Source organism: Salmo salar, unplaced genomic scaffold (assembly GCF_905237065.1).
Source record: "Salmo salar unplaced genomic scaffold, Ssal_v3.1, whole genome shotgun sequence".
In the NCBI taxonomy this organism is placed as follows: Eukaryota; Metazoa; Chordata; class Actinopteri; order Salmoniformes; family Salmonidae; genus Salmo; species Salmo salar.
Genome location: NW_025548647.1, coordinates 253079 through 280473, shown reverse-complemented (window position 1 = coordinate 280473; position 27395 = coordinate 253079). Strand labels below are relative to the sequence as shown.

Below are 27395 nucleotides of genomic sequence, written 5' to 3'. Positions count from 1 at the left end.
GTGTCTTCGTCACGGCCACCAAGGCATTAGGGGATTTACATTTAAGTCATTTAGCAGACGCTCTTATCCAGAGCGACTTACAGTAGTGAAGGCATACATTTCATACATTGTTTTCTCCGTACTGGTCCCCCGTGGGAATCAAACCCACAACCCTGGCGTTGCAAACTCCATGCTCTACCAACTGAGCCACACGGGACTACACCTGAGCCACACGGGATGGAACCTGAAAAGTGATGTAGGTGTTGAGAACTTGTCTGAGACCTGAAGATTTGTATAAGCTTCCTAAGCTAACGCCTATGCTTACTTGGTGTAGCAGGGTAACACAGTCTTGTGGCCTGCAGGAGACCTAGGTTAGAAACCAGTTTGTTACATTGCTGCCTGGATAGGTACAGTCAGGTCCCAAGTGAATGGCACCCTTGATAAAGATGAGCATAAAGACTGTATGAACTAAATAATAGAAATATATTGTTATATTGTATGGTCATTTTGGTTTTTGAAAATGATATTTAATACTAACACAAAGCTCAAAGAAAGAGAGAAATTCATCTTTCACAAAAATGAGATCAAACTTTGAAAAAGCAGTCACAAAAACCATCAAGTGCTATGATGAAACTGGCTCTAATGAGGACCGTCACAGGAAAGGAAGACTCAGAGTTAGCTCTGCTGCAGAGGATAAGTTCATTAGAGTTAACTGCACCTCAGATTGTAGCCCAAATAAATGCTTCACAGAGTTCAAGTAAGACACATCTCAACATCAACTGTTCAGAGGAGACTGCGTGAATCAGGCCTTCATGGTCAAATTGCTGTCAAGAAACCACTATTAAAGGACACCAATAAGAAGAAGAGACTTGCTTGGGCCAAGAAACACGAGCAATGGACATCAGACCGGTGGGAATCTGTCCTTTTTTCTGATGAGTCCAAATTTGAGATTTTTGGTTCCAACTGCTGTGCCTTTGTGAGATGCAGTGGAGGTGAACGGTTGATCTCTGCATGTGTGGTTCCCACTGGGAAGCATGGAGGAGGAGGTGTGATGCTGTGAGGGTGCTTTGCTGGTGACACTGTCAGTGATGTATTTAGAATTCAAGGCACACTTAACCAGCATGGCTACCACAGCATTCTGCAGCGATACGCCATCCCATCTGTTTTGCGTATTTTGTTTTTCAGCAGGACAATGACACAACACACCTCCAGTCTGTGTAAGGGCTATTTGACCAAGGAGAGTTATGGAGTGCTGCATCAGATGACCTGGCCTCCACAATCACCCGACCTCAAGCCAATTGAGACGGTTTGGGATAAGTTAGACCGCAGAGTAAAGGAAAAGCAGCCAACAGGTGCTCAGCATATTTTCATCGGATGGGGCCACAGTGTCTCCTGATCCCTCCTGTCTTAGCCTCCAGTATTTATGCTGCAGTAGTTTATGTGTCGGGGGGCTAGGGTCAGTCTGTTACATCTGGAGTATTTCTCTTGTCTTATCCGGTGTCCTGTGTGAATTTAAATATGCTCTCTCTAATTCTCACTTTCTCTCTTTCTTTCTTTCTCTCGGAGGACCTGAGCCCTAGGACCATGCCTCAGGACTACCTGGCATGATGACTCCTTGCTGTCCCCAGTCCACCTGGCCGTGCTGCTGCTCCAGTTTCAACTGTTCTGCCTGCGGCTATGGAACCCTGACCTGTTCACCGGACGTGCTTGTTGCACCCTCGACAACTACTATGATTATTATTTGACCATGCTGGTCATTTATGAACATTTTAACATCTTGACCATGTTCTGTTATAATATCCACCCGGCACAGCCAGAAGATGACTGGCCACCCCTCATAGCCTGGTTCTTCTCTAGGTTTCTTCCTAGGTTTTTGGCCTTTCTAGGGAGTTTTTCCTAGGGAGTTTTTCCTAGCCACCGTGCTTCTTTCACATGCATTGCTTGCTGTTTGGGGTTTTAGGCTGGGTTTCTGTACAGCACTTTGAGATATCAGCTGATGTACGAAGGGCTATATAAATAAATTTGATTTGATTTGATATGTGGGAACTCCTTTAAGAATGTTGGAAAAGCATTCCTCATGAACCTGGTTGAGAGAATGTCAAGAGTGTGCAAATCTGTCATAAAGGCAAAGGGTGGCTACTTTGAAAAATATAAAATATTTGTTTAACACTTTTTAGGTTACTACATGATTCCATATGTGTTGTTTCATAGTTTGATGTCTTCACTATTATTCTACAATGTAGAAAATTTAAAAAATTATAAATAAAGAGAAACCCTTGAATGAGTAGGTGTGTCCAAACTTTTGACTGATACTGTATATATACACTGTATACAGCTGATGTGCTGTGCCCTGAAAATCCACAAGCAAGGGAAAAAGTGGGAGGAGGAAAGTGTGTAGATAGATGTGAGAAGGAAGTATATACAGGATATTTGCTTAAAAAAATACAAATGCAACATGCAATCATTACTAAAATTTTACTGAGGTCACATAAGGAAATAAGGAAATTTCACATGACTGGGAATACAGATATGCATCTGTTGGTCACAGATACAGTACCTTTAAAATCACAACGAGGGCCGTTGTGTTTCATCTCCTTTGCATACAGTTGATCAGGTTGTTGATTGTGGTCTGTGGAATGCTGTCCCACTACTCTTCAATGGCTATAAGAAGTTGCAGGATATTGGTGGGACCTGGAGAACAGTGTCGTCACGTGTCGACCCAGAGCATCCCAAACATGCTCAATGGGTGACATGTCTGGTGAGTATGCAGGTCATGGAAAAACTGGGACATTTTCAGCTTCCAGGAATTGTGTAGAGATCCTTGTGACATGAGGCAGTGATTATCATGCTGAAACAGGGGGTGATGGCAGCGGATGAATGACACGACAATGGGCCTCATGATCTCATCACGGTATCTCTGTGCATTCAAATTGCCATTGATAAAATGCAACTGTGTTTGTTGTCCGTAGCTTATGCCTGCCCGTACCATAACCCCACCACCACCATGGGGCACTCTGTTCACAACGTTGACATCAGCAAAACGCTCTCCCTCAGAATGCCATACACCTGGTCTGTGCTTGTGAGGCCAGTTGAATGTATTGCCAAATTCTCTAAAACAACGTTGGATGCAGTTTAAGTTAGAGAAATGAACATTAAATTCTCTGGCAACAGCTCTGGTGGACATTTGTGCAGTCAGTATGCCAATTGCATACTCCCTCAAAACTTGGGATGTGGCATTGTGTTGTGTGAGAAAACTGCACATTTTATAATGGCCTTTTATTGTCCCCAGCACAAGGTGCAACTGTGTAATGATCATGCTGTTTAATCAGCTTCTTGATATGCCTCACCCGTCAGATGGATGACTTATCTTGGCAAAGGAGAAATGCTCACTAATGGGGATGTAAACAAATTTATGCACAACATTTGAGAAAAATAAGCTTATTCGTGCTTATGGAACATTTCTGGGATCTTTTATTTCAGCTCATGAGACATGGGACCAACACTTTACATGTTGCGTTTATATTTTTGTTCAGTTTCATCACACCGAATATATCCCCTATAGTGTATGCCAAAATGTACATGCCAATTGACCCACACAACACTTGAGTTAGGAAACAGCATGTGAACAGTCCCTCAGCACAACAATTTCTTCTTCTTGCATCTTTGTATCTGTGCCATTATAGTATCTGTGACAGCATGGTCAGCGCCACTGAGGCTATCTCCATTTTGAATTTTTCACGATTGGCTGGTTGAACATGACTCCAACTGGGTCACCAGGAGGGATCAGCCAATAAAGTTGAAAGTCACATCCAGTTGACTACATTAAAATGACACTGCCCATGCTAACACGGCCTTTTGGCCACTTGAGGCCTCTATCCTTCTCTATGGACAGCATTTTAAACAAGCTCTAATTTGAGTTGTCAGGTGCGGATCCCTGGAAAACGTCCAAGAGCCCTGATTGGTTGGCATGTGAGGGTGATTGACAGGCCTGAATGCCAATCAGACTGAAAGGGCTAGTGGTTTACAGAAAACTAAGATCTGAGGAGAGTACATGGGGAGCTATATCTCTGCAGATGATCTGTCTATGTGATCAAAATCCCTGATACAGGTCCACTCAAATTAATATGGGCGGAATAGGTGTTTTTGCACGGGGTCAAACTTTTCAAATTCCATATTGATACAGAAACCCTAAACAATGATTTAGATGCATTAAGAACACGTTTATTGACATAATCATGAAAAATGTGAAGAATTTAATTATCTGGTTATGATAAAAAATATGCCTCTGGGGTCAAAATGACCCCAGTCGGTAGTATGAGGGTTAAGAAACCATGTACATTCCAGTCAACACGTTGTACTGGATCTGTATAAAGACCACATTGAAAATGGGCTGCATTTTGCCTGTTGACTTTTTTTTGGCACAAATGAAGAAATGCAACTAGCTATGTGGTCACATTTTATATTTAGATACATAAAATACAGTACATCTTTTTTTCTGACATGCTGTTGATGCATGTGATTGTTTTAAATTCCTGACTAGGCTACTTTAAAAGCGTGTCAATCAACCACAGAACTCACACTTCTTGTTTCTATGCCCTGCTACGCCAGTAAGTTGACTCACTGTACAAGACCTCTCCCCTTCACTCTGTAAGTACGCTACAGTATATTATATAGTTGAGTGTTTTATGTTATTATTATTATCATTGTTATTATTTTATGTTTTAGCCATAAATGACGTGGTACGACATACTAAATCCTTTAACTTTTTGTTTAGTTTTGAGCTGTGTTTAGGTTGTTACATCAGAGCCTGTATTCATGAAGTGTCTCAGAGTAGGAGTGCTGATCTAAGATCAGGTCCCCCTGGTCCATATAATAATGATCTAAAAAGTTAAACTGATCGTAGATCAGCTCTCCTAGTCTACTTAAAGACACTGTGTGAATATGGACCCTGGACTGTTTTTATGTTTTATGTTTTATATTTAATGTTTTATGTTTTATGCATATTTTTTATCATAACCAGATAATTAAATTCTTCACATTTTTCATGATTATGTCAGGTATCAGGTGGAGTTATTCACCAGCTATAGAGTGAGTTGTTGATTATGTTTCTAAGACTGCAGGGTGGGAGATGCAACAATGTCCTTGAGAACAGCAGGAAGTGTGTTGGTGGTCTTTCTCTGGTCTGTAGCAGGTATGGTCTCATTCATAACTTGATATGTTTGTCAATCTACAGACATTTATAACATTTTAACATTATATTTGCGTTTAATTATTCTGGTGTGTTCTGTTAGGCGTCTCCACTTCACTTAAATAGTTATCTTTCACACCTCACTGAGTGATGTTTATCTCTGGTTTCCATTCACACTCAAATCAGCAACTATGGCAACAAAGTGTGGACAAAGCCTATACTGTTAGTGTGATCCAATTGGCATTGGCTTAATGTAATACTCTTGTGTTCTGTGGATGTTCAGTTGTACTGGGGCAGAATGTCTGGAGTGTGACTTACACCACTCAGAGTATCTGTGTCTTGGAGGGGTCAACAGTGGAGCTGTCCTGCTCTATCAGATATCCCAGTGGTACAGTCACATCAACCGTCTGGTTCACTAAATGGGGGACTGGTGTAGAACCTGAAGATCTAGGTCAGGACCCAGAGTATGCAGGTCGTCTGGAGTATCATGGGGATAAGAAGAATGGTCACAACCTGAGAATCACAGACCTGAGAGAGAAAGACTCAGCTACGTACAAGTTCAGATTTATAACAGATCAGACTGGATGGAAATATACTGGTTATCCTGGAGTCACTCTGTCTGTCACAGGTACAGTAACATTCTATATACTGGTGATCCTGGAGTGACTTTGTCTGTCACAGGTAAAGTAAAAACCAGCTATTATGTTCAATTACAATTAGTTCTGGACAATTGTTGTGGTGTATTTATGATAGTCTGTATAACATAAGATTTCCTCCATCTTTGTATTAGAGTGATAAGTCAGTGATAAAGGGATTTACAGTGATATTGTTTTTTCTCCAGGTCTTCAGGTGAAGGTGACTGGTGGACATCAGGATAAGACACTGACCTGTATCACCACCTGTACTCTGACTGGTAACCCCACCTACATCTGGTACAAGAACGGACAACATCTAGATGAGAGCACCTCCCCCCAGTACAAAGACCTTGTCTCCAGTAACTATGACGACAGTTACTCCTGTGCTGTAAAAGGCCATGAGGATCTCCACTCTCCTGCAGTGTGTGAGTGTTTATTTAATACAGTATACTGTGTGTTGGTTTCACTTTGTCAGTTGAGAACTTTTAGCTTTTCTAGAAAGAACTGAGAATATAATCCAGTTGTTCTCTTGTTATGTCACTGTGTTTCAGGTGTTCAGGATCAGATCTGCTACAGAGTAACTTACACCAAGAGGAGAATCTGTGTCTTGAAGGGGTCAACAGTGGACATATCCTGTACTTATGTTGGTTATTATTCCACCACATCAACATTCTGGTTTAGAAGTGATAAGTCGACCCCTGAAGACCTAACCAGCGACCCAGGGTATACAGGTCGTGTGAAGTACACTGGAACATACGAAGGTCCCTCCATCCTGAGAATCACAGACCTGAGAGAGGAGGACTCAGCTGAGTATCGCTTCACTTTTAAAACAGACAACTTTGAATGGGGTCATAGTTTCCCAGGAACAACTCTGTCTGTCACAGGTAATACTACACTGTATGATACAACTGTAAATCATATTGAATTACAGGAGAAAATAAATGAACCATCCTGTTAACACAGAGGTGTATGTGGTTTTATACATATTGTTTCAGGTCTGCAGGTGAAGGTGACTCCTGCTGCAGAGGGACAGAAGACACTGACCTGTATCACCACCTGTACTCTGACTGGTAACCCCACCTACATCTGGTACAAGAACGGACAACGTCTAGATGAGAGCACCTCCCCCCAGTACAAAGACCCAGTCTCCAGTAACTATGAGGACAGTTACTCCTGTGCTGTTAAAGGCCATGAGGATCTCCACTCTCCTGCAGTGTGTGAGTGTTTATTTAAGGGACAAATCAACATTTATTAGGGGACGGGACGGAATGGGGCTGGTCTCCAAAGTTGAAAATATTTTCACATGACCCTCCTATTGTACTGTAAAATAAATTGAACACCCTCCCCCTCATAGAATTCATGCAAAATAATGTTTACGGCCACAAATAAAAATAACTGTATTTATAAACGTGAATATCGACTTTGCCACTTCAGCATGCTTTTGTGGCATGGTCGATGCCACGCAGGGCTGCGGGCCAGAAGTTTGACGGTTCCCAACCACTGCAGACAAGCTCACCCTGCCTGCCTGTTTCATTACACTACGATCATATACAAAATATATGCAATGAATTTTCCACCAACAGGTTTCTGTGCCAATGCACCACACAACCAATAAGCAAAGCGTACAAACTTCGGGCACTTAAATATCATGGTTTGTGTTTTCAACACCACAATAAATAGACAATGTAAATCTGGACAAACAGAGAATACATCCCTCCCTACCTTGTAGTCTTACCCAGTATCGAAGGCTTGACAATCTCTGAATGTCATTCAACGTTTTGGTGTTTTGTAACAAATGTCTCTTTCCATTCATCAAATGGCTGCTGTACAGTTTGGATTGATTGACTGATTGATTTTATTTGTCAGTAAAATACATACATACACAACATTTTTTTAAGTGACCACAATTGCACAATAAAGTCAGGGACGTATTTCCATTGTGGTCCCTATGTTATACATAAATACATATACAATTATACTGAACAAAAACAAACGCAACATGCAACAATTTCAAATATTTTACTGAGTTAGGGTTCATACAAAGAAATCAGTCAATTGAAATAAATCAATTAGGCTCTAATCTATGGATTTCACATGACTGGGCAGGGTCGCAACCATGGGTGGGCTTGAGGGCATGGGCCCACCCACTGGGGAGCCTGGCCCAGCGAATCAGACTGAGTTTTTCACAACAAAAGGGCTTTATTACAGACAGAAATACTCCTCACCTTCATCAGCTGTCTGGGTGGCTGTTCTCAGATGATCCCGCAGGTCAAGAAGCCGGATGTGGAGATCCTGGGCTGAATGTAAAAAAACACTCCATCCTCCCTAAAGCAATAAATAAATTGATCTGTCCCTAATACATCACTGTAAAACTGTATAAACTGTATATCAAATCAAATCAAATGTATTTATATAGCCCTTCGTACATCAGCTGATATCTCAAAGTGCTGTACAGAAACCCAGCCTAAAACCCCAAACAGCAAGCAATGCATGTGAAAGAAGCACGGTGGCTAGGAAAAACTCCCCTAGGAAAAACTCCCTGGAAAGGCCAAAAACCTAGGAAGAAACCTAGAGAGGAACCAGACTATGAGGGGTGGCCAGTCCTCTTCTGGCTGTGCCGGGTGGATATTATAACAGAACATAGTCAAGATGTTAAAATGTTCATAAATGACCAGCATGGTCAAATAATAATAATCATAGTAGTTGTCGAGGGTGCAACAAGCACGTCCGGTGAACAGGTCAGGGTTCCATAGCCGCAGGCAGAACAGTTGAAACTGTGCTAGTTTCACTTTGTAGTAGGAGAACTTTTAGCATTTCTAGAAAGAACAGAGAATAAAATCCAGTTGTCCTCTTGTTATGTCACTGTATTTCAGGTGTTCAGGATCAGATCTGCAGCAGAGTAACTTACACCAAGAGGAGAATCTGTGTCTTGAAGGGGTCAACAGTGGACATATCCTGTACTTATGTTGGTTATTATTCCACCACATCAACATTCTGGTTTAGAAGTGATAAGTCGACCCCTGAAGACCTAACCAGAGACCCAGGGTATACAGGTCGTGTGAAGTACACTGGAACATACAGATGTCCCTTCACCCTGAGAATCACAGACCTGAGAGAGGAGGACTCAGCTGAGTATCGCTTCACTTTTAAAACATACAACGTTGAATGGGGTCATAGTTTCCCAGGAACAACTCTGTCTGTCACAGGTAATACTACACTGTATGATACAACTGTAAATCATATTGAATTACAGGAGAAAATAAATGAACCATCCTGTTAACACAGAGGTGTATGTGGTTTTATACATATTGTTTCAGGTCTGCAGGTGAAGGTGACTCCTGCTGCAGAGGGACAGAAGACACTGACCTGTATCACCACCTGTACTCTGACTGACAACCCCACCTACATCTGGTACAAGAATGGACAACATCTAGATGAGAGCACCTCCCCCCAGTACAAATACTCAGTCTCCAGTAACTATGTAGACAGTTACTCCTGTGCTGTAAAAGGCCATGAGGATCTCCACTCTCCTGCAGTGTGTGAGTGTTTATTTAAGGGACAAATCAACATTTATTAGGGGACGGGACGGAATGGGGCTGGTCTCCAAAGTTGAAAATATTTTCACATGACCCTCCTATTGTACTGTAAAATAAATTTAACACCCTCCCCCTCATAGAATTCATGCAAAATAATGTTTACGGCCACAAATAAAAATAACTGTATTTATAAACGTGAATATCGACTTTGCCACTTCAGCATGCTTTTGTGGCATGGTCGATGCCACGCAGGGCTGCGGGCCAGAAGTTTGACGGTTCCCAACCACTGCAGACAAGCTCACCCTGCCTGCCTGTTTCATTACACTACGATCATATACAAAATATATGCAATGAATTTTCCACCAACAGGTTTCTGTGCCAATGCACCACACAACCAATAAGCAAAGCGTACAAACTTCGGGCACTTAAATATCATGGTTTGTGTTTTCAACACCACAATAAATAGACAATGTAAATCTGGACAAACAGAGAATACATCCCTCCCTACCTTGTAGTCTTACCCAGTATCGAAGGCTTGACAATCTCTGAATGTCATTCAACGTTTTGGTGTTTTGTAACAAATGTCTCTTTCCATTCATCAAATGGCTGCTGTACAGTTTGGATTGATTGACTGATTGATTTTATTTGTCAGTAAAATACATACATACACAACATTTTTTTAAGTGACCACAATTGCACAATAAAGTCAGGGACGTATTTCCATTGTGGTCCCTATGTTATACATAAATACATATACAATTATACTGAACAAAAACAAACGCAACATGCAACAATTTCAAATATTTTACTGAGTTAGGGTTCATACAAAGAAATCAGTCAATTGAAATAAATCAATTAGGCTCTAATCTATGGATTTCACATGACTGGGCAGGGTCGCAACCATGGGTGGGCTTGAGGGCATGGGCCCACCCACTGGGGAGCCTGGCCCAGCGAATCAGACTGAGTTTTTCACAACAAAAGGGCTTTATTACAGACAGAAATACTCCTCACCTTCATCAGCTGTCTGGGTGGCTGTTCTCAGATGATCCCGCAGGTCAAGAAGCCGGATGTGGAGATCCTGGGCTGAATGTAAAAAAAACACTCCATCCTCCCTAAAGCAATAAATAAATTGATCTGTCCCTAATACATCACTGTAAAACTGTATAAACTGTATATCAAATCAAATCAAATGTATTTATATAGCCCTTCGTACATCAGCTGATATCTCAAAGTGCTGTACAGAAACCCAGCCTAAAACCCCAAACAGCAAGCAATGCATGTGAAAGAAGCACGGTGGCTAGGAAAAACTCCCTAGGAAAAACTCCCTGGAAAGGCCAAAAACCTAGGAAGAAACCTAGAGAGGAACCAGACTATGAGGGGTGGCCAGTCCTCTTCTGGCTGTGCCGGGTGGATATTATAACAGAACATAGTCAAGATGTTAAAATGTTCATAAATGACCAGCATGGTCAAATAATAATAATCATAGTAGTTGTCGAGGGTGCAACAAGCACGTCCGGTGAACAGGTCAGGGTTCCATAGCCGCAGGCAGAACAGTTGAAACTGTGCTAGTTTCACTTTGTAGTAGGAGAACTTTTAGCATTTCTAGAAAGAACAGAGAATAAAATCCAGTTGTCCTCTTGTTATGTCACTGTATTTCAGGTGTTCAGGATCAGATCTGCAGCAGAGTAACTTACACCAAGAGGAGAATCTGTGTCTTGAAGGGGTCAACAGTGGACATATCCTGTACTTATGTTGGTTATTATTCCACCACATCAACATTCTGGTTTAGAAGTGATAAGTCGACCCCTGAAGACCTAACCAGAGACCCAGGGTATACAGGTCGTGTGAAGTACACTGGAACATACAGATGTCCCTTCACCCTGAGAATCACAGACCTGAGAGAGGAGGACTCAGCTGAGTATCGCTTCACTTTTAAAACATACAACGTTGAATGGGGTCATAGTTTCCCAGGAACAACTCTGTCTGTCACAGGTAATACTACACTGTATGATACAACTGTAAATCATATTGAATTACAGGAGAAAATAAATGAACCATCCTGTTAACACAGAGGTGTATGTGGTTTTATACATATTGTTTCAGGTCTGCAGGTGAAGGTGACTCCTGCTGCAGAGGGACAGAAGACACTGACCTGTATCACCACCTGTACTCTGACTGACAACCCCACCTACATCTGGTACAAGAATGGACAACATCTAGATGAGAGCACCTCCCCCCAGTACAAATACTCAGTCTCCAGTAACTATGTAGACAGTTACTCCTGTGCTGTAAAAGGCCATGAGGATCTCCACTCTCCTGCAGTGTGTGAGTGTTTATTTAAGGGACAAATCAACATTTATTAGGGGACGGGACGGAATGGGGCTGGTCTCCAAAGTTGAAAATATTTTCACATGACCCTCCTATTGTACTGTAAAATAAATTGAACACCCTCCAACTCATAGAATTCATGCAAAATAATGTTTACGGCCACAAATAAAAATAACTGTATTTATAAACGTGAATATCGACTTTGCCACTTCAGCATGCTTTTGTGGCATGGTCGATGCCACGCAGGGCTGCGGGCCAGAAGTTTGACGGTTCCCAACCACTGCAGACAAGCTCACCCTGCCTGCCTGTTTCATTACACTACGATCATATACAAAATATATGCAATGAATTTTCCACCAACAGGTTTCTGTGCCAATGCACCACACAACCAATAAGCAAAGCGTACAAACTTCGAGCACTTAAATATCATGGTTTGTGTTTTCAACACCACAATAAATAGACAATGTAAATCTGGACAAACAGAGAATACATCCCTCCCTACCTTGTAGTCTTACCCAGTATCGAAGGCTTCAAATCAAATCAAATTTATTTTTATATAGCCCTTCGTACATCAGCTGATATTCTCAAAGTGCTGTACAGAAACCCAGCCTAAAACCCCAAACAGCAAGCAAAGCATGTGAAAGAAGCACGGTGGCTAGGAAAAACTCCCTAGGAAAAACTCCCTAGAAAGGCCAAAAACCTAGGAAGAAACCTAGAGAGGAACCAGGCTATGAGGGGTGGCCAGTCCTCTTCTGGCTGTGCAGGGTGGATATTAAAACAGAACATGGTCAAAATGTTAAAATGTTAAAATGTTCATAAATGACCAGCATGGTCAAATAATAATAATCATAGTAGTTGTCGAGGGTGCAACAAGCACGTCCGGTGAACAGGTCAGGGTTCCATAGCCGCAGGCAGAACAGTTGAAACTGGAGCAGCAGCACGGCCAGGTGGACTGGGGACAGCAAGGAGTCATCATACCAGGTAGTCCTGAGGCATGGTCCTAGGGCTCAGGTCCTCCGAGAGAAAGACAGAAAGAGAGAAAGAGAGAATTAGAGAGAGCATATTTAAATACACACAGGACACCGGATAAGACAAGAGAAATACTCCAGATGTAACAGACTGACCCTAGCCCCCCGACACATAAACTACTGCAGCATAAATACTGGAGGCTGAGACAGGAGGGATCAGAAGACACTGTGGCCCCATCCGATGATACCCCCGGACAGGGCCAAACAGGCAGGATATAACCCCACCCACTTTGCCAAAGCACAGCCCCCACACCACTAGAGGGATGTCTCCAACCACCAACTTACCGTCCTAAGACAAGGCCGAGTATAGCCCACAACGATCTCCGCCATGGCACAACCCAAGGGGGGGGGGGGCGCCAACCCAGACAGGAAGACCACGTCAGTGACTCAACCCACTCAAGTGACGCACCCCTCCCATGGACGGCATGGAAGAACACCAGTAGGCCAGTGACTCAGCCTCTGTAAAAGGGTTAGAGGCAGAGAATCCCAGTGGAAAGAGGGGAACCGGCAAGGCAGAGACAGCAAGGGCGGTTCGTTGCTCCAGCCTTTCCGTTCACCTTCACACTCCTGGGCCAGACTATACTTAATCATAGGACCTACTGAAGAGATAAGTCTTCAGTAAAGACTTAAAGGTTGAGACTGAGTCTGCGTCTCTCACATTGGTAGGCAGACCATTCCATAAAAATGGAGCTCTATAGGAGAAAGCCCTACCTCCAGCCGTTTGCTTAGAAATTCTAGGGACAATTAGGAGGCCTGCGTCTTGTGACCGTAGCGTACGTGTAGGTATGTACGGCAGGACCAAATCGGAAAGATAGGTAGGAGCAAGCCCATGTAATGCTTTGTAGGTTAGCAGTAAAACCTTGAAATCAGCCCTTGCCTTAACAGGAAGCCAGTGTAGGGAGGCTAACACTGGAGTAATATGATCAAATTTTTTGGTTCTAGTCAGGATTCTAGCAGCCGTATTTAGCACTAACTGAAGTTTATTTAGTGCTTTATCCGGGTAGCCGGAAAGTAGAGCATTGCAGTAGTCCAGCCTAGAAGTAACAAAAGCATGGATTAATTTTTCTGCGTCATTTTTGGACAGAAAATTTCTGATTTTTGCAATGTTACGTAGATGGAAAAAAGCTGTCCTTGAAACAGTCTTGATATGTTCTTCAAAAGAGAGATCAGGGTCCAGAGTAACGCCGAGGTCCTTCACAGTTTTATTTGAGACGACTGTACAACCATCCAGATTAATTGTCAGATTCAACAGAAGATCTCTTTGTTTCTTGGGACCTAGAACAAGCATCTCTGTTTTGTCCGAGTTTAAAAGTAGAAAGTTTGCAGCCATCCACTTCTTTATGTCTGAAACACAGGCTTCTAGCGAGGGCAATTTTGGGGCTTCACCATGTTTCATTGAAATGTACAGCTGTGTGTCGTCTGCATAGCAGTGAAATTTAACATTATGTTTTCGAATGACATCCCCAAGAGGTAAAATATATAGTGAAAACAATAGTGGTCCTAAAACGGAACCTTGAGGAACACCGAAATTTACAATTGATTTGTCAGAGGACAAACCATTCACAGAGACAAACTGATATCTTTCCGACAGATAAGATCTAAACCAGGCCAGAACTTGTCCATGTAGACCAATTTGGGTTTCCAATCTCTCCAAAAGAATGTGGTGATCGATGGTATCAAAAGCGGCACTAAGATCTAGGAGCACGAGGACAGATGCAGAGCCTCGGTCTGACGTCATTAAAAGGTCATTTACCACCTTCACAAGTGCAGTCTCAGTGCTATGATGGGGTCTAAAACCAGACTGAAGCGTTTCGTATACATTGTTTGTCTTCAGGAAGGCAGTCAGTTGCTGTGCAACAGCTTTTTCTAAAATTTTGGAGAGGAATGGAAGATTCGATATAGGCCGATAGTTTTTTATAATTTCTGGATCAAGATTCGGCTTTTTCAAGAGAGGCTTTATTACTGCCACTTTTAGTGAGCTTGGTACACATCCGGTGGATAGAGAGCCGTTTATTATGTTCAACATAGGAGGGCCAAGCACAGGAAGCAGCTCTTTCAGTAGTTTAGTTGGAATAGGGTCCAGTATGCAGCTTGAGGGTTTGGAGGCCATGATTATTTTCATCATTGCGTCAAGAGATATAGTACTAAAACACTTTAGTATCTCCCTTGATCCTAGGTCCTGGCAGAGTTGTGCAGACTCAGGACAATGGAGCTTTGGAGGAATACCCAGATTTAAAGAGGAGTCTGTAATTTGCTTTCTAATGATCATGATCTTTTCCTCAAAGAAGTTCATAAATTTATTACTGCTGAAGTGAAAGCCATCCTCCATTTGCGAAGGCTGCTTTTTAGTTAGCTTTGCGACAGTATCAAAAGAAATTTCGGATTGTTCTTATTTTCCTCAATTAAGTTGGAAAAATAGGATGATCGAGCAGCAGTAAGGGCTCTTCGATACTGCACGGTACTGTCTTTCCAAGCTAGTCGGAAGACTTCCAGTTTGGTGTGGCGCCATTTCCGTTCCAATTTTCTGGAAGCTTGCTTCCAGAGCTCGTGTATTTTCTGTATACCAGGGAGCTAGTTTCTTATGACAGATGTTTTTAGTTTTTAGGGGTGCAACTGCATCTAGGGTATTGCGCAAGGTTAAATTGAGTTCCTCGGTTAGGTGGTTAACTGATTTTTGTCCTCTGACGTCCTTGGGTAGGCAGAGGCAGTCTGGAAGGGCATCAAGGAATCTTTGGGTTGTCTGAGAATTTATAGCACGACTTTTAATGCTCCTTGGTTGGGGTCTGAGCAGATTATTTGTTGCAATTGCAAACGTAATAAAATGGTGGTCCGATAGTCCAGGATTATGAGGAAAAACATTTAGATCCACAACATTTATTCCATGGGACAAAACTAGGTCCAGAGTATGACTGTGGCAGTGAGTAGGTCCAGAGACATGTTGGACAAAACCCACTGAGTCGATGATGGCTCCGAAAGCCTTTTGGAGTGGGTCTGTGGACTTTTCCATGTGAATGTTAAAGTCACCAAAAATTAGAATATTATCTGCTATGACTACAAGATCCGATAGGAATTCAGGGAACTCAGTGAGGAACACTGCATATGGCCCAGGAGGCCTATAAACAGTAGCTATAAAAAGTGAGTGAGTAGGCTGCATAGATTTCATGACTAGAAGCTCAAAAGACGAAAACGTCATTGTTGTTTTTTTTTTGTAAATTGAAATTTGCTATCGTAAATGTTAGCAACACCTCCGCCTTTGCCGGATGCACGGGGGGTATGGTCACTAATGTAACCTGGGGGTGAGGCCTCATTTAACACAGTAAATTCATCAGGCTTAAGCCATGTTTCAGTCAGGCCAATCACATCAAGATTATTATCAGTGATTAGTTCATTGACTATAACTGCCTTGGAAGTGAGGGATCTAACATTAAGTAACCCAATTTTGAGATGTGAGGGCTTGGCTTGACAATCTCTGAATGTCATTCAACGTTTTGGTGTTTTGTAACAAATGTCTCTTTCCATTCATCAAATGGCTGCTGTACAGTTTGGATTGATTGACTGATTGATTTTATTTGTCAGTAAAATACATACATACACAACATTTTTTTAAGTGACCACGATTGCACAATAAAGTCAGGGACGTATTTCCATTGTGGTCCCTATGTTATACATAAATACATATACAATTATACTGAACAAAAACAAACGCAACATGCAACAATTTCAAATATTTTACTGAGTTAGGGTTCATACAAAGAAATCAGTCAATTGAAATAAATCAATTAGGCTCTAATCTATGGATTTCACATGACTGGGCAGGGTCGCAACCATGGGTGGGCTTGAGGGCATGGGCCCACCCACTGGGGAGCCTGGCCCAGCGAATCAGACTGAGTTTTTCACAACAAAAGAGCTTCATTACAGACAGAAATACTCCTCACCTTCATCAGCTGTCTGGGTGGCTGTTCTCAGATGATCCCGCAGGTCAAGAAGCCGGATGTGGAGATCCTGGGCTGAATGTAAAAAAACACTCCATCCTCCCTAAAGCAATAAATAAATTGATCTGTCCCTAATACATCACTGTAAAACTGTATAAACTGTATATCAAATCAAATCAAATGTATTTATATAGCCCTTCGTACATCAGCTGATATCTCAAAGTGCTGTACAGAAACCCAGCCTAAAACCCCAAACAGCAAGCAATGCATGTGAAAGAAGCACGGTGGCTAGGAAAAACTCCCTAGAAAGGCCAAAAACCTAGGAAGAAACCTAGAGAGGAACCAGACTATGAGGGGTGGGCAGTCCTCTTCTGGCTGTGCCGGGTGGATATTATAACAGAACATGGTCAAGATGTTAAAATGTTCATAAATGACCAGCATGGTCAAATAATAATAATCATAGTAGTTGTCGAGGGTGCAACAAGCACGTCCGGTGAACAGGTCAGGGTTCCATAGCCGCAGGCAGAACAGTTGAAACTGTGCTAGTTTCACTTTGTAGTAGGAGAACTTTTAGCATTTCTAGAAAGAACAGAGAATAAAATCCAGTTGTCCTCTTGTTATGTCACTGTATTTCAGGTGTTCAGGATCAGATCTGCAGCAGAGTAACTTACACCAAGAGGAGAATCTGTGTCTTGAAGGGGTCAACAGTGGACATATCCTGTACTTATGTTGGTTATTATTCCACCACATCAACATTCTGGTTTAGAAGTGATAAGTCGACCCCTGAAGACCTAACCAGAGACCCAGGGTATACAGGTCGTGTGAAGTACACTGGAACATACAGAGGTCCCTTCACCCTGAGAATCACAGATCTGAGAGAGGAGGACTCAGCTGAGTATCGCTTCACTTTTAAAACAGACTACGTTGAATGGGGTCATAGTTTCCCAGGAACAACTCTGTCTGTCACAGGTAATACTACACTGTATGATACAACTGTAAATCATATTGAATTACAGGAGAAAATAAATGAACCATCCTGTTAACACAGAGGTGTATGTGGTTTTATACATATTGTTTCAGGTCTGCAGGTGAAGGTGACTCCTGCTGCAGAGGGACAGAAGACACTGACCTGTATCACCACCTGTACTCTGACTGACAACCCCACCTACATCTGGTACAGGAATGGACAGAATGTACAAGATACCTCCTCTCACATGTACTCCATCAGCAGTGAGGATGCAGACAGCTACTACTGTGCTGTAAAAGGCCACGATGGTCTCAGCTCTCCTGCAGTGTGTGAGTACAGTACAATAGTACCGTATTCTACTCAGCAAGTATCATGCATTCAGGCAAAAGAGACATGTCTTACTTTATCAATCATTACAGAACAAAACTTTTCTTTTTACTCGCTGTTAATATCACTTTGACAAAATGTTTGTCTTTTACATCAGATAAACCAAAGACCTCAGTGTCAGTCAGTCCCTCTGGTGAAATAGTGGAGGGCAGTTCAGTGACTCTGACCTGCAGCAGTGATGCCAACCCACCTGTGGACAAATACACCTGGTACAAGAAGAATGGAGGTGACTATCAGAGTATGACAGGACCACAGCATGTCTTCAATCAAATCCAGTCATCTGACACTGGAGAGTACTACTGTGAGGCCCAGAATGAGATGGGGACAGACAGGTCTAGGACCATAAACATGGATGTGAAGTGTGAGTAAAGTACAGCTCAGTGTTTGAATGATAAGGTAGCAAAACAATTGGAATTAAATGCATTAGTCCTAAAGCATAACATCTCCATCTGTATTTATTAACGTTTTGTGTTAGTCAGAGTTTCAGATAGTTCTCTGACTTAACAGATCATTTATTTTTGACATGACATGACATTTGTAAATATACTACGGTCATAAATATACTACTGTCATATCCTTCTGACAAATTCTCCTTTACCAGACGGCCCAAAGAACACCTCAGTGTCAGTCAGTCCCTCTGGTGGAATAGTGGAGGACAGTTCAGTGACTCTGACCTGCAGCAGTGATGCCAACCCACCTGTGGACAAATACACCTGGTACAAGAAGAATGGAGCTTCACTGACAGGATCTGAAAAGACATACAATTTCACCACCATCAGCTCTGAGGACAGTGGAGAATACTACTGTGAGGCTGAGAATAAATATGGACGTCTCAACTCTTCTTCTGTGTCTGTGGACGTTCAGTGTTAGTACACCTAACCTCATCTTTTAATCAGAGGATCACATTTAAATTAATGTTTCAATTACAAGTAAAACACTATTTTAAACACTGTTGTTACATATTGTCCACCAGATGGTCCAAAGAACACCTCAGTGTCAGTCAGTCCCTCTGGTGAAATAATGGAGGGCAGTTCAGTGACTCTGACCTGCAGCAGTGATGCCAACCCACCTGTGGACAAATACACCTGGTACTTTCAAAATAAGACTTTTCTAAATGGATTTGGACAGATGTACAACATAAGTAAGTTCAAGTCTAAGGACAATGGACATTACCACTGTGAGGCCTGGAATGGAAGAGGATCTAGGAACTCTACAGCTCTGATGATCATTTTACCAGGTGAACTTTAATCTTCAATATTTCAATACAAAATGACATTTTATGCTCATATTAATAATTATACATTGGCTTATCAGACTTTGTTTAATAATTATATATACATTGATATTAGATCAGTTAACAAATATTGTACTATTGTACTCATATCATTCATATTTTATTATAGGGAAACAAACATCAGTTCTGAATGCAGCTGTAGGAATCATAGTGGTTGTTCTGGTTCTCATCCTCTGTATCTCTGGACTCATGTGGTTCAGGTGAGTGATTCTTTTAAAGATTATTTCACTATAACTCTTTTTTTATTAACTTACTTTGTTCATTGATTCATTAAATAATAAATGTATTAATTAATGTGCAAACCAGGAAGAAGTCCTCCATATCCAGCTCTGACACAAGAGACACATCAGAGAATGTACAGGTGAGTCTGTTACAATCAGATTATTTGTATTGCTTTGTGGAACATTTCTACTCATTATGTTGTCTGTCCTCTCTTTCCATCAGGGAGACTCTAGTCCCGTGTATGAAAACGTCTCAAGCGTGGCCATGGCCCCTACTGCAGCACAGACAGCAGCCACCGTCAACCAGGATGACGTTCATTATGCCAGCGTCCACTTCTCTCGCTTCAAAAACCAGGAAGTGCCACTGTACTCCACTGTCCAGCTGCCTCAACCCCAGAAACAGGAAGAGGATGTCCAGTACGATGCTGTGAAATTCAACCTCCCATGTGCTGCCAACCAGTGAGCATATTCTGCCATTACAACATAGAGTCAATTCTAGAGCATTGTGGATACACCGCAATATAGGAGAAGTTGGCTTTTTTACAACCAAATTTCTATTTTTTTTATGTAAATGCCATGTTATAGAAGGGTCCAGACACCTTTTATTGCGATTTACCCAACCAGCAATTCACTTCCTCATCCTCGTTGTGCAGTAGAGGCTCTGAAAAAACATGAACAAATGCTCCAAAAACTCCCAAATACTGTCTTTTAGAAACAGAAATATCTCAGTATAGTGATGCAGCTCTTTAGATGTAACAGTTGTACACATGAAATTGTGTCATTCCAAACGTTATCCACAACGTTATATTCCATTTTGTGTGACTCGTGCTGTTTCCCCGTCCAACTGTTCTATTCTCTGTGTATCATGCTGCTAGAACGGACGAGAGGCATCGTTCAAGTCTCAACAACATGGAACAAAACGTTGGGGATAAAGTTCTGGATGACACAATTTCATGTGTACAACATCTAGAGACATGCATCACTCACTATAGACTATGTATAGCTTTTTTGTTTCTTAAAGCATGTTTTGGGGTGTTTTTGGAGCCCACTTACTGAACAACGAGGATGAGGAAGTGAATCGTTGGTTGGGAATAGTTTCTCAAAAAAAGAGTGAATTCGCACCAAAATAATCTGGACCCTCCTGTAACATTCCAGTTACATATGTTTTTAGATTTGGTTGTAAACAAGCTATATTCTTGATTACAGCTCATTCATATGCTGCTGCTTATTGGACGAGAAGACCATGATGGGTCTTGGTCAAAGTAATGCACTATAAAAGAGAATATGAAGGTTTTTTGGAGGGATGCAGATTCAGTTAAATTTCTGTTTCTCTTTCTTCAGACCCACAGCAGCACAAGCAGCTGAGGAGGACTCTTCTGAGATCTATAGTAGAGTCAACAAACCCAGAGGACCTGAACACAACAAACCCAGAACCAAGAGGACCTGAACACAACAAACCCAGAACCCAGAAGACCTGAACACAACAAACCCAGAACCAAGAAGACCTGAACACAACAAACCCAGAACCAAGAAGACCTGAACACAACAAACCCAGAACCAAGAAGACCTGAACACAACAAACCCAGAACCAAGAAGACCTGAACACAACAAACCCAGAACCAAGAAGACCTGAACACAACAAACCCAGAACCAAGAAGACCTGAACACAACAAACCCAGAACCAAGAAGACCTGAACACAACAAACCCAGAACCAAGAAGACCTGAACACAACAAACCCAGAAACAAGAGGACCTGAACACAACAAACCCAGAACCAAGAAGACCTGAACACAACAAGTTTGACAGAAACCTTGTATATCTGGAACCTGTCTAGTCCAACTAAGTGTTATAATAATATATCATGATATGCCATTTAGAAATGCTTTCATCCAAAGTGAGTTATTATGTGTGGATCCATCTTTCATGCCGGTGGCCCCATTGGGAATTGAACCCATACACCATGTTCTACCAACTGAGTCCCAGGACTATTGTATTCACACTTAGTTGCAGTGCTGATCTAGGGTCAGTTTTGCCTTTTAAACTATGATGAATAAGATGGGAAACCTTGTAAATAATTTGTATGTTAAATATTTTTCCAGAAATGTTTAAGTAACATGGAACAGAATCTGAACACAACTTTGCTTTGTATTTCTGTAATAGCCTCGATGTACAGTTCTATTTTATATGAAGGCTGAGAACATTATAAATATGTTTTAATTTCTTCTTGATGTTTGCTCACAGGAACAATACTTCTATTCTACAGTTGTCACGACTTCCACCGAGGGTGACTCCTCTCCCTGTTCGGGCGGTGCTCGGCGTCGCCGGCCTACTAGCTGCCACCGATCCCCTTTTCCTTTTCATTTAGTGCTGTCTAGTTTTACACACCTGTGTCTTGTTTTCTCTGATTTAGGTAGGTATAATTTTCCCCGCTGCAGGTTAGGCTGCGTGCGGGATTGTTTGCCTTAGGGAACATGTAAGGGGTGCGTGCCTGCACCACGGGCGTTGTTTGTTTCATTTACGGTATGTGTTTACCGGGGATATATTTGCTCGTGGCTAGCGGAGTTGAGATTTCTCCCCTGTGTGTGTCGCTGTGCTTGTGGAACCACCAAAATAAACAGTGGATTCTCCTTGAACCCTTCTGCTCTCCTGCTCCTGATTCCACACACCCCCCTCCATCGAGAGGCCTTGTTACAACAGTACCATTCTGTTGCATTCTACAGTACTTTACTATTATACTACATTCTACAGTACTATTCTGTTACATTCTACTGTCCTGTACAGTACTATTCTGTTACATTCTACAGTACTGTACTATTCATTTACTTTATACAGTAATATTCAGATACATTCTACAGTACTATTCTATTACGGTACATTCTACAGTACTATATTGCAGTATTCTGTACTATTCTATTACGTTATACAGTCCTATTCTATTACAGTCCTGTACTTTTACAGTACTATTCTATTACAGTACTGTAAGATGATACACATAATATGTTACCTTGATATTTTCCTATACATTTATTATTGGTTTTATGACAAAGTTATGGTAATATTTTACCTCATTGTTCTGATGCAACGTTTCTTATCACTTTGTAGTGACTGTCATATGATGACATGCTATTTTAACAAATCCATTACCTAACGTTTAATTGATTATGTGATTGAATTAAATCATGCAACAATTAACTCACTAATAACCTGGGGCTTATTTAAAGGATTTCCCTCTTCCAAATTAACTCTTACAGATCTAAAAATATCTTACATTTCAGTCATCAATTATTCTTGACCTCATTTAGTCACATCTGAACGTCGTAAAATTATTGGTTATTTGCACGAACTCTGGTTTCCATAATGAATCAGCAATATACAAATTGGCTCATTTATTTACTAACTAAATAATCACACAGAATGACATAAACAAACAGTAGATATTGGTTACTGACAATGATAGAAAAGTCCCTAGTGCACTATATGACCTCTTGGTAGACAAAAGAAAGGGGCGGGAAAGACAAAATGGATTCACTACACAGTCTATAATAACATTCATTGAAATGCTGATCCTTTGCACATGAACGGCCGCTCTTTCGAGAATAATTGCAATGTATATATATATTTACGCCCCTATGTCGTTGTCATCTTCTCTGTTGGAATCCTTGATCTTCCTGTAGGGTTCCTCAGTCTAATTTTGTCCAACTAGTAGTTAGAGAATAAAGGACATTATTGTACAGTGAGAATGTGATGTCATATAGAATGAGTGTTATGGTCTCCAATATGGCGTGGCTCTTGAGCCCCTAACTGTTGTCCGACCTTCCCAGGTAGGGGTGTCTCTTTTGGGGAGCAGAGATGGGCTAGAGGTGGATGAGAGAGTGGAGACCCATGGAGGTGTACCTATTGCCCACCTAACTGTTGTCTGATCTTCCCAGGTAGGGGTCTCTCTTTTTTGGAGGGGGGGTGGCGGATGGGAGAGTGGAGATCCATGGAGGGGCACGTTTTACCCCCCTGACAGCCCTAATGAGTCTGTGTTTAGGGATAGAGGAGAGCTAGGGGTGGAGGCTGTGGGCTAAATATGGGCATCCTGTCCAGAAATTCCTCAATGGTGACCACACCATCTTTGTTCTTGTCCATTTTCTAACAGAGAAACAGTTGAATATGCAACCCTTTCTCCTCCCCGAGGGTGTCTCAGTAGGAGTGGGATATGCAAAAAAACACATTTCCATTTCACACCACACACACTGTACAGGTTACACACTTACCTCTGAAACAGGACAAATATAAGCACAACCTATTTCACCTTTTGGTCCTGGTTGTTCATAAGGTCTGAGTGCACCAATAAGGAGAAGATTATGTCCACAGGATCCTTTTAAAACACTTTGTGGAAAACACAGGATGTAGACGTATCTAACCCTGGATCCAATTAGAAACCACAGGATGTAGACGTATCTAACCCTGGGGCCTGGATCCAATTAGAAACCACAGGATGTAGACGTATCTAACCCTGGGGCCTGGATCCAATTAGAAACCACAGGATGTAGACGTATCTAACCCTGGGGCCTGGATCCAATTAGAAACCACAGGATGTAGACGTATCTAACCCTGGGGCCTGGATCCAATTAGAAACCACAGGATGTAGACGTATCTAACCCTGGGACCTGGATCCAATTAGAAACCACAGGATGTAGACGTATCTAACCCTGGGGCCTGGATCCAATTACAAACCACAGGATGTAGACGTATCTAACCCTGGGGCCTGGATCCAATTAGAAACCACAGGATGTAGACGTATCTAACCCTGGGGCCTGGATCCAATTACAAACCACAGGATGTAGACGTATCTAACCCTGGGGCCTGGATCCAATTAGAAACCACAGGATGTAGACGTATCTAACCCTGGGGCCTGGATCCAATTAGAAACCACAGGATGTAGACGCATCTAACCCTGGATCCAATTAGAAACCACAGGATGTAGACGTATCTAACCCTGGGGCCTGGATCCATTTAGAAACCACAGGATGTAGACGTATCTAACCCTGGGGCCTGGATCCAATTAGAAACCACAGGATGTAGACGTATCTAACCCTGGGGCCTGGATCCAATTAGAAACCACAGGATGTAGACGTATCTAACCCTGGGGCCTGGATCCAATTAGAAACCACAGGATGTAGACGTATCTAACCCTGGGGCCTGGATCCAATTAGAAACCACAGGATGTAGACGTATCTAACCCTGGGGCCTGGATCCAATTACAAACCACAGGATGTGGACGTATCTAACCCTGGGGCCTGGATCCAATTAGAAACCGTGCTAAAGCATTTAAAAGGTCATTTCCATTTGAGCCGACATCTGCTGTGTTTACCTTGAATGTGATCTCCACTAACGCAGGAACTCTGCCTTTAAATAAACATATTGTCTACAAGCACATTTGGATTGACTGAAGGGCCACAGTGGATTCAGAAAGTATTCAGACCCCTTGGCTTTTTCCACATTTTGTTAAGTTACAGCCTTATTCTAAAATGGATGAAATTGTTTATTTTCCCCTCAATCTACACACAATACCCATTAATGACAAAGCAAAAACACAATTAAAAATGTTTGCAAACGTGGTTAGTTCTGTTACCTGGAATAAGTTGTCGACATGCTCCATGGGTACATTTTTTATATTATTTAACCAAGTAAGTTGACTGAGAACACATTCTCATCTACAGCAACAACCTGGGAAATAGTTACAGGGAGAGGAGGGGGATGAATCAGCCAATTGGAAGCTGGGGATGAAGGTGATGGTATGAGGGCAAGATTGGGAATTTAGCCAGGACACCAGGGTTAACACCCCTACTCTTATGATAAGTGGCATGGGATCTTTAGTGACCAGAGAGTCAGGACAGCCGTTTAGCATCCCATCCAAAAGAGGGCACCCAACACAGGGCAATGTCCCCAATCACTACCCTGGGACATTAGGATATTGTTTTAGAGCAAAGGAAAGAGTGCCTCCTACTGGCTCTCCAACACCACATCCAGCAGCATCTGTTCTCCCATCCAGGGACTGACCAAGACCCACCCTGCTTAGCTTCAGAAGCAAGCCAGCAGTGGGATGCAGGGTGGTATGCTGCTGGCAAATACATTCCCATCATATTGTATCATAGATGGAGAGCATGATATGAGTCATCCCCTGGAACACATACATCACCCTAATCCCTATATAGTGCAATACTTTTGACTATGTGCTCTGGGTATTGCACTATATAGGGATTAGGGTGCCATTTGAGACAGAAACAGTGTAACAGAATATGACATTGGCATGTTGTACCAATACAGACATCAGTTTGTAGCGGTACTGTTAGAGAGAGGTAAAGAGAAAGGTTTTTATGTTCAGGCGCCAGACAGGTATTAACCTGCTGAACTGGAAAGAGTAGGATAGATAGAGAACCACTACCAGACAGGTATTAACCTGCTGAACTGGAAAGAGTAGGATAGATAGAGAACCACTACCAGACAGGTATTAACCTGCTGAACTGGAAAGAGTAGGATAGATAGAGAACCACTACCAGACAGGTATTAACCTGCTGAACTGGAAAGAGTAGGATAGATAGAGAACCACTACCAGACAGGTATTAACCCTGCTGAACTGGAAAGAGTAGGATAGATAGAGAACCACTACCAGACAGGTATTAACCTGCTGAACTGGAAAGAGTAGGATAGATAGAGAACCACTACCAGACAGGTATTAACCTGCTGAACTGGAAAGAGTAGGATAGATAGAGAACCACTACCAGACAGGTATTAACCTGCTGAACTGGAAAGAGTAGGATAGATAGAGAACCACTACCAGACAGGTATTAACCTGCTGAACTGGAAAGAGTAGGATAGATAGAGAACCACTACCAGACAGGTATTAACCCTGCTGAACTGGAAAGAGTAGGATAGATAGAGAACCACTACCAGACAGGTATTAACCTGCTGAACTGGAAAGAGTAGGATAGATAGAGAACCACTACCAGACAGGTATTAACCTGCTGAACTGGAAAGAGTAGGATAGATAGAGAACCACTACCAGACAGGTATTAACCCTGCTGAACTGGAAAGAGTAGGATAGATAGAGAACCACTACCAGACAGGTATTAACCCTGCTGAACTGGAAAGAGTAGGATAGATAGAGAACCACTACCAGACAGGTATTAACCTGCTGAACTGGAAAGAGTAGGATAGATAGAGAACCACTACCAGACAGGTATTAACCTGCTGAACTGGAAAGAGTAGGATAGATAGAGAACCACTACCAGACAGGTATTAACCTGCTGAACTGGAAAGAGTAGGATAGATAGAGAACCACTACCAGACAGGTATTAACCTGCTGAACTGGAAAGAGTAGGATAGATAGAGAACCACTACCAGTCAGGTATTAACCTGCTGAACTGGAAAGAGTAGGATAGATAGAGAACCACTACCAGACAGGTATTAACCTGCTGAACTGGAAAGAGTAGGATAGATAGAGAACCACTACCAGACATCAGCAGAAGAGACTGCCTATAGGGTAGCCTGTTGGCCAGATAGCCAGTGGAGGAAAAGACACCATATAAAAACACACACGTCACAGCACAGGGGTAACCCAACCAATAATACCTCACACAAAATTAATGTCAAAGCAATTCAAAGGCAACTTCCTAGAAACAATGGACAAGAAAGAACCCAGTCATAAAACGTAGAGCATTTGCAATATTTTATATTACCTCCAAATGAAAGAGGGAGGGGTTATGAATGGGTGGGTGTAGGTGTGTTCATAGATAAAAAAAAAAGGACTTAAAAATGTCCAAATGTCAGTTGTCCCACACAAAATCAATAAAGTTCAAAACACTCACGCAACCTCCCTTTACCTAAAATGTCAAACAGTCCTAAAGTGCAT

At 42.0% G+C, this 27395-nt stretch overlaps 1 protein-coding gene across 5 annotated transcripts in view; it reads left to right on the top strand.

Annotated features, from left to right (window-relative positions):
* The first annotated feature begins 4568 nt into the window (after nucleotides 1-4568).
* Nucleotides 4569-27395, top strand: part of LOC106601628 (sialoadhesin) — a 63329-nt gene continuing 40502 nt past the window's right edge. For 2 of the 5 annotated variants that reach the window (XM_045712624.1, XM_045712623.1), the window contains exons 1-10: nucleotides 4569-4626; nucleotides 5093-5170; nucleotides 5451-5795; nucleotides 6009-6227; nucleotides 6354-6686; nucleotides 6798-7019; nucleotides 8676-9008; nucleotides 9120-9341; nucleotides 10998-11330; nucleotides 11442-11663. In XM_045712624.1, coding sequence (XP_045568580.1) covers nucleotides 5116-5170; nucleotides 5451-5795; nucleotides 6009-6227; nucleotides 6354-6686; nucleotides 6798-7019; nucleotides 8676-9008; nucleotides 9120-9341; nucleotides 10998-11330; nucleotides 11442-11663 — 2284 coding nt within the window. In that variant the 5' untranslated portion in view covers nucleotides 4569-4626; nucleotides 5093-5115. Of the gene's footprint in view, nucleotides 4627-5092; nucleotides 5171-5450; nucleotides 5796-6008; nucleotides 6228-6353; nucleotides 6687-6797; nucleotides 7020-8675; nucleotides 9009-9119; nucleotides 9342-10997; nucleotides 11331-11441; nucleotides 11664-17262; nucleotides 17596-17706; nucleotides 17923-18077; nucleotides 18342-18581; nucleotides 18846-18953; nucleotides 19218-19383; nucleotides 19475-19580; nucleotides 19636-19718; nucleotides 19955-20836; nucleotides 22129-27395 lie in introns of those variants that run through there. The other 3 variants (XM_045712626.1, XM_045712627.1, XM_045712625.1) reach the window with 3 other exon arrangements.